We start from the raw sequence: 12,500 nt of genomic DNA on the forward strand, positions 1-12,500 counted from the left end.
ATCCAGAATCGGCTTCTCTGCACAGCGTTCACCTGGGGTTTAAGCACCAGGACTGACCTGTATGTGTGTGTGTGTGTGTTAATGCTAATGATAGCATCAACAGCCATAAGGAGCTTGGTGACAAAAACATCAATAAACTATATCTCTATCTCTATTCTACTACTACTACTACTACTACTAATAATAATAATAATAATAATAATAATAATAATAATAATAATACTATTACTACTGTCATGTGCAGAACTAATATTGGTGGGTAGTCCTCTATTTACATTTTTGAACAAAGACCAAACACCCTAATGTTTACAAATAAGCCCATACAGCACTGTTTAAATTGCTCTGCTCCTATCAGGGCCCTGTGGTTGTGTGTGTGTGTGTGTGTGTGTGTGTGTGTGTGTGTGTGTGTGTGTGCCCTTCTGAAGGCAGTCTGAGTCTGCTGCAGCCTGGTCGTTCTATCTGCCCTGAGCTCCTATCAGCTGGGAGCAGACAGCGCTGACTGACCCAGGCGGAGTGGAGAGACTGGTCCGATTCAGATCTGCTGATTTGGGAAGAAACAATGCGGCTCATGTGGACATGTACGGCACGGCACACACCCAATAAGGACCGAGTCAGCAGACTTGGACACACACACAGACACACACACACACACACACACACACACACACACACACACACACACACACACACACACACGAAAAAGGGTGCCTGCACCAATACTGCCTAATTAGGCACTTACAAACACACACACACAAACACTGTCCATATGCTCAGGTAGCAATAAGTTACCCTCTAAACACACACACACACACACACACACACACACACACACACACACACACACACACACACACACACACACCCCTCAGAAAAGTGCCTACAACATTACACTTACCAACACACACACACTGCCCATATGTTCAGGTAGTTATAACTTAGCTCTTAAACACACTCTCTCTCTCTCTCTCTCTCTCTCTCGCTCTCTCACACACACACACACACACACATACACACAGAGGGCCAGCGGGACCGCAGGAATGATGAAAGCAGCAGCCTTACCTTTCCAAACTGTTCGAAATACTGCTTCACATCTTCCACTACCGTGTTGGCTGACAAGCCGCCCACAAATATTTTCTTTGTTCTTGTGACCATCTGGAGAGAGGACAGGAGACAGAGAGTGTTTAGTAATGAGGCCTCTCAAGCATCAAACACACACACACACACACACACACACACACACACACACACACACACGCAAACACAAATGATCAAGGGGGGAAGATGCACTTAACACTTGTTTGTGGGTTTCCCCTCACACAACATCTGGGAGTCATGGCTCTACAACTGCATTTTTTGCTTTCACAAACACGTTACAAAAATCTGGGGATAGCGTGCCTTTCCAAACACAACTGAGGGCGAGACACAAACAGCAAAGAAGCACCAAGACAGCCTGGGCATGCCCGACCATCATTGGAGAATCACAAGTATTTCAGTATGCATAAACATCGCTGGATGTGCTCTTGTGTACACATTCATTTCACATGGCTGCTAACTGAGCCTTAACAACTTAGCAAATTAGCAATACAGACAAAAAAAAACGGGCCGGGGATCTTACTTCACAATCGCAGACGTTTTGCGAATTTGAACACACCTCAGGTGCATTACTAAACCCATGCTCTTATTTCACAATCAAAGAAACTGATCAAAATGAAGCCCATCAGAAGTGCAGCGATCAGTGAGTTTCTAGACGCCGCTGCACCATTAAAAGTGTGTGTCATGTTCTCTTTCCTCCAGGTACGGTACGGTGTGAACGTGGCCATATATTCACCTTTCTTTCATCACTACGCCACAGGATTAGTATCTGGGGAACATTCCGTACGCACGCACACCAGAATGGGGAAAATGGCTGTGGAGTTGTGGAGTTGTGGAGTTATGGAGTTATGGAGTTATTACGGCTGTGACAGAGGCCTGGAAATGCCTCTGATCCAATCAGAACTTCAGTGCCAAGAGGCCTCCTGTTTTTTACTCACACTCATCCTCGACCTGTGTCCAGGGCTCTGCATTAGATCAAGCTTTCATTATCACAAACCACATGTACGTGTACATGTGTCTTTTTGGTCAAAGAGAGAGACTGTGTGTGTATATGTGTGTGTGTGTGTGTGTTTGCATGAGTACCTGTGTGTGTGTGTGTGTGTGTGTGTGTGTGTGTGTGTGTGTGTGTGTGTGTGTCTGTTTGTTCACCACATTTAAGAAGACAAAGTGGCTTTAACCACACAGCCAAATCAAAACAGCTTTTTAAGGGGGGGGGGGGGTACCCTGAGAGCTGTGTGTGTGTGTGTGGGGTGGTGGGGAACTGTGTTGGCCATTAGGGCGCCTGTACCATATCTGACATGTTTGCTTCTGCCTGACTTCACGCACTGGGACTTTTAAAACCACATCAAAATGCTCAACACTTATGACAATGACCATTTTCTCTCCCTTCTCTCCCTTCTCTCCCTCTCTCTCTCTCTCTCTCCCACTCCTTCTCTCCCTCTCCTGTCTCTCTAAAACACAATTAGCCTTCGCCGTGCGAAGGAGTAAGAGTGCATTAAAGCCTCAATTAATTTCAAAGCGAGGAGAAAATACACAGGGCTATTACCCAAAACACAGCGAGGGCAACAACGCACGGCTAAGTGCATCAGCAACAGAGCACGCTTAGTGCATTAAGCGCGTCAGGGCCCTCCCAACAACTAGGCTAAATGTTTTCTACAACTGAAGGCTTCCAGCCATTAACATGACAGCAGCACACTGAAAACATAACAAGACACGACACTAGCTAACCAAACACAACACGACACAATACAATACAACACAACAGAACATGACACAATACAACAGAACATGAGTCAATACAACAGAACAACACAACGCACCACAACAGAACAGAACATGACACAATACAACAGAACATGACATGACACAATACAACAGAACACAACAGAACATGACATGACACAATACAACAGAACACAACAGAACAGAACATGACACAATACAACAGAGCAACACAACAGAACATGACATGACACAATACAACAGAGCAACACAATGCACCACAACACAACCTGACAGGTTCACACAGCTGATCAGCTGCTTTGTGTTTGTGGTGTGCGGCTCAACAGCTCAAAAGTGTGTGTGTATGAAGTGTGTGTGTGTGTGTGTGTGTGTGTGTGTGTGGTGCTTTGCATGGGAGGCCGTGACATTTGGCTAGTACCCAGGCTCCATGCAAAGAGCAGCCGTGCCCCGGAGCAGCAGGGCTGGATTGAGGTGCTGTTGGTCTGACCATCTATCCGGCCACCTGGGCAGACCACAACCTCCAGCCCCCCCCTCCTCTCTCCCTCTCTCTTCCTCTCTCTCCCTCCCTCTCCCTCTATCCTCTCCCCTCTTCTTCTCCCTCACTCTCTCTCTCCACCCTCTCCCACCCTCTCTCTTCTCTCTAACTCTCTCTTTATCTCTATCCACCCCTCCACCCTCTCTCTCTCCCTCCCTCTCTCTCTCTCTCTCCCTCTCTCTCTACCCCTCCACCCTCTCTCTTTCCCCCCCTCTCTCTCTCCCTCTCTCTCTCTCTCTACCCCTCCACCTCCTGCTCCTCACAGGTTATCAGCGCTGTCTGCCGCCCCACACTGTTGTCTCCGCCCGCTGCCTGGCGTGATAAAGGCCTCTGTGAGAATTTATCAACATCACTCACTTTTATCGCACTCGATCTCAGTAATAGAAACACAAGTCACTGTTCAAGACCCCCCACCCCACACAAACAAACACACACACACAAACACACACAGACACACACAGACACACACACACAGACACACACAGACACACACACACACCCCACCCCACCCCACACACACACACACACACACACACACACACACACACACACACACACAGACACACACAGACACACACACACAGACACACACAGACACACACACACACCCCACCCCACCCCACACACACACACACACACACACACACACACACACACACACACACACACACACACAAACACACACATACACACACAAACACACACACAAACACACACACACACACATACACGCTCCTCCGGCTGCCTCCTCCGGCTCCTCCAGCTCCTCGGCGTGATAGATAAGCTGACCGTCCGCCCTGACTAGCCGCTGTAAGTCATTTCCCCCGCAACCCGCCTCTCGTCTCCCGTGGCCTGTCGGGCAGCCGGTTAAGTTTTTAGCGCCGTCTTTATACTTTGTGACAGGGCCGCCCCAAAGGCTGATGGGATTTGTCGGAGGCCTGGAACAACGCAATTACTTTTCTCTATTTCTCACACCGCCATGACAACACAAAACAGGCCTTCCCTACCACCGCCCAGGGGGAATTGGCTCAAGCAGTGGTTAGAGAGGAAGCCAAAGCCTTGTGTGTGTGTGTGTGTGTGTGTGTGTGTGTGTGTGTGTGTGTGTGTGTGTGTGTGAGAGAGAGAGAGAGAGAGAGAGAGCGTGTGATTGTGTGTGAGTGAGTGTGATTGTGTGTGAGTACGTCAGCACATTTCAGCATCAACGCACCAACTGAGGGTGGAAACACTTAGATACGAGCACTCGAGTGTGTGTGCGTGTGTGTGTGTGTGTGTGTGTGTGTGTGTGTGTGTGTGTGTGTGTGTGTGCATGTGTGCAAGTAAGCGAGCGAGCGAGCGAGTGAGTGAGTGAGTGAGTGAGTGAGTGAGTATGCCTGAGTGAAATTGTGTGTGAGTGTGTCAGTGCATTTCAGAAAACACTAGGACACCAACACTCTTGCTTTTTGAAATACACCAAAAAAGATCTCAAATACACACACACACACACACACACACCATCACCACATTTAACTCAGTAATAATGGAAAAGGAATGGCTGGCGGCCCCACGATAAAACATCACACACACACACACACACACACACACACACACACACACACACACACACACACACACACACACACACACACACACACAAACACACTTCACACACAGCTTCATTGCTCCGTGCTTTCTGTAGGCGTGATGTGCTAGTATTCCTGTGTCATATTTAGGTTCTCGGGTGGCAAATGAGGAGTCCCTGGAGCAGGCCGGGTTCTACCTGGTGGTGATGTGATGAAGAAACCGTCGTGCACTCTCTTCCCATCTCTCTGCTCTCTTTCCACTCCTCTCTGATTGGTCGTGGGACTTGTAGATTTAGTGTGTGTGTGTGTGTGTGTGTGTGTGTGTGTGTGTGTGTGTGTGTGTGTGAGTGTGTGTGTGTGTGTGTGTGTGTGTGTGTGCGTGTGTGTGGTTGATACAACAGCTTCTCATCAGCGCTGCAAATGTGACTGGTTGCAGCTGTGCCGTCGCCGCATCACAGGAGTGTGTGTGTGTGTGTGTGTGTGTGTGTGTGTGTGTGAGAATATGAGGTGATAATGAGACATCGACGTTATGAAGACGTATACCTGGCCGAGTCGGCAAAGACAGGCCAAAACCAATGACTAGCAGCAGCTGATAGGGAGTAGCAGGGGGAGGGGTGCAGGAGGGTGTTTTAAAGTGTTAGTTCTCTTTGTGTAACGGAGTGGGTGTTTTTAAAGTCTTTGTCTTTGTGTTACGGTGGAGGACTATGAAAAGCATGATGCTATATTGGGTGTTCATACATAAAACATGAGCCTATCAAAAGCTTCCTGGTTCCTCTTTTCTCTTCCTCTCTTTCCCTTCTCGAATGAACACATTTATAAACACACTTTTTTTTCACAGTTTTTCTCAGTTGCTTTGGTGCTTTTCTCACATCACTATATAAGTTAAAACAATTAGTGCAAACTGCAAAACCTAGTGGATAACCTGCAAAAGCATGTCACTTGCTCAAAATGGATAGCCCATTCCTCAAAAGCAAGTATTTATGTCATTGAAACTGTCAGTGTCATCAAAATGAGAAGTCTTGACACCATCGTTTATGAACAAGATAGTCAAATGGCTTTGTCATGTTTTCATTATGGCAGTTTATTCTCTCAGTGTTTTCTCATGCAAAAAAAGGTCAGAACTCGGTGACACTACCTGAACATGCTCAAGACAGCACTATGCAGTACTTGTACAGCCATTTGAAAACTACAGTAAAGTTAGAAATTGCTGTAGTTAGGAGAGTAAGTGTGTACAAGACACTGAATATGTACGTTTCACAGTTTTACTGTATACAGTATGCTCTTTGCAATTCTACAGCATTGTGACAGAATTTGATAACTAGTTCACCAATTTTGTATGTAATGACTCAAGCAATGAAATGAAGACTTAGTTTTATTGGGAACGACTATTCAGCATCCATAAGTATAGTTCATTTTGACTGACATGACAAAGCAACTGATTCATGTCCAAAAGCATTTGCAATGTTTTCAGAGGAAGGAGAAATTGCTACTATGATGTGCACAAATGACTAAATGTTGTGGAGGATGAACTAATAGTTATGAGAATTTTCATTCTGATCTGAGAAAAGCACCAAAGCGACTGAGAAAAACTGTAATGTGGGTTGTGTCGGTGTGTGTATGTTTGTGTTAATGTGCGTATGTGAAAGCCAGGCAGAGAGGGGCACACAAGGTCACTTCTTCTCACTCAAGGGCACACTTCAACCATTTCCTCCCCTGAGACTGAGGCCGGGGCATGCTGTCAATCAAAAAAAAAAAAATCCATGTTGACCACAGGCCGACAGCTGTACACATTCCACTATATCAAAATGAACTGCCCATCAATGGCTGAACTACAACAGCACAGGCATCAACACACACAGCCAACAGCCTCAGAAGCCTTTTCACACCTACATATCCCTCCACAACAGCACAGGCATCAACACACACAGCCAACAGCCTCAGAAGCCTTTTCACACCTACATATCCCTCCACAACTAGGCTGGGTGAACTCAGCCTGATCTGACAGCGGTTTCTTTCCCACCCTGCAGCTCAGGCTGGAAACCTGTACATCTCTTTCTCCTGCCTCCGTTACACTTTTGCGGGGGCCAATCACAAACTGGCTTATCTACCTGGTGCGCTATTGGCAGGTTTAAAACGATGACCACAGCGGGAGAGCCTGGAGTTTTTGCGTCGCTATGCAAACCTCAGCCGGTTCGTTGGTCAGATTGATGAATGACTATCCAATTGCGTACAGTCATTTGAACTATGCCCGTTGATCACGCTTCTTGTGCAGTAGAAAATACATAGCGGACTCCCCAAGACTAATGTTCAATCTTAAAAGATTGAGCTTGGTCTGGTGAAAGCCAGACTATTCCACAACAGCAGGATCCATACACCTAGATGAGAAATAGCCTCAATGAAATAACAGCAGTCTGACCATGATGATGAAGGCTAGCATGAGGAATAACAAGTGAAACTAGGGGGTTGCTATGGCGCCTGTGGCCACAGCGTCCATACCACGCTCGAGTCTAAGTGCCCACGGGGACCTACAGTAGGTTCCAATCCGTCGTGTGGTCATTTCCCGATCCCACCTCATCTCTCTCTCTCCAACTCTTGTCCTGCCAGTGTCCATGGCCCTATCTAAATAAAGGCCAAAAAGTGTATACTAAAAAAAAACAAGAGAACCAAGAAGAGGAACATGGAGAAGAAATGTGAAACAACAGCATCCATGAGAAACCGAGAAGTACGTGTCAGAAGTGTTAAAAACAACCGTCCATCTATCATGATATAGGGATGAGACATGATAATAGGAACCAGGAAGAACAACAGAAGTATTACAAACTAGTGCTGTCACGATACCAAAATTATTGTTTCGATACCGATACCAGATCAAGAATTGCGATTTCGATACTTTTTCGATACTTTTAAAAAAATGTATTTGATTTGGGGGCCCCCATCCACGTCATCAGTAATATTGAATATAGTGTGATCACCACCAGTGGCCATCCTAGATTCTGCTTGACTCTCCACACACACACAAACACAAATGGAAAATGATGGCTTATGTCATATGTTTCTATTTGATATATTTTGGAATTCATATAAAGTTATTTTGTTAATAATGTATAGTATTTGATAATAAAAATGAATATAAATACTTCTTATTGATTTTTAAAGTATTACACTTAGGCATATCTTTAATGTGGTGTGTAGGGCTAATTGAGTGCACATTGGTTGTGTAGAGGTGTAATTGAGTGCCTGTCACTTTAAGAAATATGTGAGAGTTAATTGGCCTTCAGCCTCAGGTTTTAGGCTAGTAAATAATAGTTGCGCATAGTGCGTAAGGATATGTGGATGCAATTCATTATGTTTTCTATGTCATTAGACAAAATACATGTTCAAAAAACTAACAAGTCGAAGAAAATCTTTCTGGGATCATAGAAGAGCTACGTGTCTTGCAATGTTCATTAATGATTTTAGTGACCACTCCACGAATGAGACATGACCTGAGCTAGCGGGATAGTTAGCAAGGAGCTCTCTCCAGATGTAAAAGTTTGCCATGGTTGCGTAGCCTATTTCTAAATGACGTTAAACCCAATAGTAGGCCTAAATAACCTAAATCCCATAGCCTAGGTAGGTTAGCAACACAAACTTGAGAGATGCAAGTGAGTAAATCAACTTGATATTAGCCTATTATGTGTTACAACAGCACTTAAACTAGCAGCATGTCTCACTGTTTATGGCACGACAGCTTACGCGCATACGTGTCGTGTGTGAAATGATGCACAGGCGGAGGAGGCACTAAAAGCATGCCTTGCGCACACGCATGTTACTTCAAAAGAACACGGTCATTCTTAAAAGTATCGATACTAATAAAATTAGGTATCGTGACATTTTTAATTTCAGGGGAATTGCGATACTTTTGTAGTATTGGTGCACCGTGCAACACTACAACAAACTGAGAAGTCACAGAAATATAAATTAAGGCCAAGGTCAAACTTAATGACACCAGAAAAGTCCATTTTGATGACAGCCAGGCCGCCAGGGTTATTAGACCGATAGCAAGGACACGGGGGTGGACCAGACACCTCTCCAGACGTCTCCGCTCTCTCTCTCTCTCTCTCTCTCTCTCTCTCTCTCTCTCTCTCTCTCTCTCTCTCTCTCTCTCTCTCTCTCTCTCTCTCTCTCTCTCTCTCTCTCTCTCTCTCTCTCTCTCTCTCTCTCCCTCTCTCCTCATCGTCTCCCTTTCACCCCCTGGTCAACCTGTCACCCTGCGTTTACCTGCACTTGATTCTTCCATCGGTCCTCGTTAGGGAAATCACAGAGCAGGGGAAGAGGGGTGATTACCACCCGCCTGGCGCCCCCTCTTAAACAAGGGCACAGGAGCCCAGCCCAGACACACTCACTCACAGCCAGGCAGACAGTCAGCACACGCTCTCCTTCATGGCAAATTCTCATCGTTTTTCTTCATTTTTCTCTCCTTTTCTTTTTTTCTTTTTCTGTTCTTTGCTCCCCACTGCCCCTGGCCCCAATCAGAGCCCTTTCTGTGTGCCTTGTTGATTTTCAAAGCTAGCTGATTACGGCCAGAGCCATACGCTCTGATTATGGCGAGACAGTAAGCTGCTGGAGAGGACTAGTGCGCCCTCCTCCACAGAACCCCCCTCCCACACACACACACATCCTTATACTCCCCTCTACCCATCCAGGCATGATTACCCCCCACCCCCCACCCCAAAGGCAGATGTGACCTAAAGCCCCCCCACCACCCCCCCTCCCCCCCCTCCCCACACTCATACAAACTGAGAGCTGACACATACAAATACACATTCACATCAGGAAGCAGGCATGAATTTCAATTAGGCAACGCAGCGTTACCTTGCCAACACAGTCTAGCTAACTTTAAACACCCCTGAACTTTCAAGAGGTACGTAAAGCTACGCAGCACCTACCATTCCCTCCCCAGCACCACCTACCATTCCCTCCCCAATACCTACCATTCCCTCCCCAGCACCACCTACCATTCCCTCCCCAATACCTACCATTCCCTCCCCAACACCACCTACCATTCCCTCCCCAACACCTACCATTCCCTCCCCAACACCACCTACCTTTCCCTCCCCAACACCTACCATTCCCTCCCCAACACCACCTACCATTCCCTCCCCAACACCACCTACCTTTCCCTCCCCAACACCACCTACCTTTCCCTCCCCAACACCTACCATTCCCTCCCCAGCACCTACCATTCCCTCCCCAGCACCTACCATTCCCTAAGGTCAGGAGGACCATAAAGCTTCACAGAATCTACTATTCTGTCAGTCAGGAGGACAGTAAAGCTACACACCACCTACAGTACTATTCCCTCCCCACCATTCCCCTCCAGGTTCCTTTCATACCACTGATACCAAGTCCTCCCAGAGAAGCTGCGACTGGCCACCAGTTATTATCTCTGGAACACAGACACACAGCCAGTGGTGCTGGTGCATCAGCGTTGCATCACCAGATATGAAGGAGTGGAGTGGAGTGGCCGCAGCGTTTTTCTGGTGGGAAGGAGACACAATGTGCGCCTGAAGCCGCCCTGGACAGAACTATGCACATTTTCACACGCGCATAGACGGCTGTGGTCAGCTCTGCTGCTATCTGGGCGTGGGTGCATTAATGCTTCTATTCACACACACACACACACACACACACACACACACACACACGTACACACACACACACACACACACACACACACACACACACACACACACACACACACACACAAACACATTCTCACACACACACACACACACACACACACACACACACACACACACAAACACATTCTCACACACACACACACAAACACATTCTCACACACACACACACACACACACACACACACACACACACACACACACACACACACACACACACACAAACACATTCTCACACACAACACAAGGCCCCTGCCTCACGACTGTAATAAACAGAGAGAGCATCTGTCTGCGCGGAGCTCCTCGCGCTGATCAAAAGACACAGCCTCAGGCTCTGGCGCCAGCCATCATTACACACAGTGCGGCGCAGGTAAACACCCAGAGTTCACCTCTGTCCACAGACACTGGAGCGGCAATGATGAGCGAAATAGAGCCAGAACCACCAAAACAATAACGAGGAGCAGAACACACTGCGGGAAGACTCCCAACTGCTTAGTTCTGACTGGGCCTGCTAACTCCGTCTGATATGAAGTGATATTTCAATCAAAATAGCAATTTTGATATTGAGTAAAGGTCTAAAATGCAGGGGTGGGGAACTTCACAGATCTGTAAAAGCACATGGTGCCTCAAGGAAAGTCCATAGAGTACAGTAGGTCAATACAAGAACTGCCCAGAACACAAGTGCACCAGGCATCTCGTCATTGATCTGTGACATGATTATGTTTCTGCTTTTTCTTTATGCGTTAGCTAACCAAGTCCTATTCAGATATAATACCTCTTCTGCCAGGGAGTGCTCATCAAAATGGGCAGAATAATCACCTAGCATGGCCACCTGATGGACTGCAACCGTGGCCTCTGTAATGGTGTTTTATGTGTCTGTGTGGCTATCTGGTATGACCATATGTGCACCTTCTGTGGAAAGGAATTTCCTCTCTGGGGACAAATGAATGATCTCTTGCATCTATCTATCTATCTGTCCTGAGTGTTGGCGAAGCCATAGGCTATATTATACTGTATATGATATTATATATTACATATATTATATGTGTTGTGGTGTGGTGGGGGCATAAATAGATCTCTAATCAATCCAATTCAGGCCTGCTCTGAGCTGTGGGGTGTTGTGGTGTGGTGGGGGCATAAATAGATCCCTAATTAGATAATTAGATAGATAGATAGATAGATAGATAGATAGATAGATAGATAGAGATACTTTATCGATCCCCAAGGGGAAATTCAAGATTGCTAATTACAATATAATCAGAGGCGAGAGAGGGGATAAGGGGCAAAGATGCTTCGTCCAAATGCGGAGCAGGTCTGTCCACTCCAGAGATCCATACAGAATCACAACAGCTATTTGCACGCGGATGGTCACGGATGCTGCGGCGGCCACCGGGAAAAACAAGCGGCGCCACAGCAGGAGGACCCCGCCGGAGGAGGCTGACAAGCTACCCGACCAAAACTCATCACAATTCTGGCTCCGACAGCAGGAGACCTTTTCAAAGCCATGCGGCAATCAGCCAACGCCGAACCTCTGGGCATGAGCTAGGTGAATTAAGCTAACTCAGGGAGAGGGAGAGAGGGAGAGAGAGAGAGAGAGAGAGAAAGAGAGAGAGAGGGAGGGAGAGGAAGAGAAAGGGAGGGAGGCAGAGAGAGGGAGGGAGAGTGAGAGAGAGAGGGAGGGAGGGAGAGAAAGAGAGGGAGAGAAAGAGGAAGAGAGAGAGGGTAAGAGAGAGAGATGAAGTGAAAAGGAGGGAGGTAGAGAAAGGGAGTGAGGGGGAGGGAGAGAGAGAGGGAGGAAGAGGGAGAGAGGGGGGGATAGAGAAAGGGAGAGAGAAAGGGAGAAAGAAAGTTCAGAATAATACTGCAGAAAAGGGGAAAGGACAAAAGCCT

At 46.9% G+C, this 12,500-nt stretch overlaps 1 protein-coding gene across 1 annotated transcript in view; it reads right to left on the reverse strand.

Annotated features, from left to right (window-relative positions):
* LOC121709208 (RNA-binding protein Musashi homolog 2-like) overlaps nt 1–12,500 on the reverse strand; it is a 258,569-nt gene that overhangs the window by 198,528 nt on the left and 47,541 nt on the right. The window contains 1 exon segment of the mRNA XM_042092415.1: nt 1,060–1,152. Within this exon segment, the coding sequence (XP_041948349.1) occupies nt 1,060–1,152 (93 nt within the window).

This window comes from Alosa sapidissima, chromosome 5, assembly GCF_018492685.1.
Source record: "Alosa sapidissima isolate fAloSap1 chromosome 5, fAloSap1.pri, whole genome shotgun sequence".
NCBI classification, from domain to species: Eukaryota; Metazoa; Chordata; class Actinopteri; order Clupeiformes; family Clupeidae; genus Alosa; species Alosa sapidissima.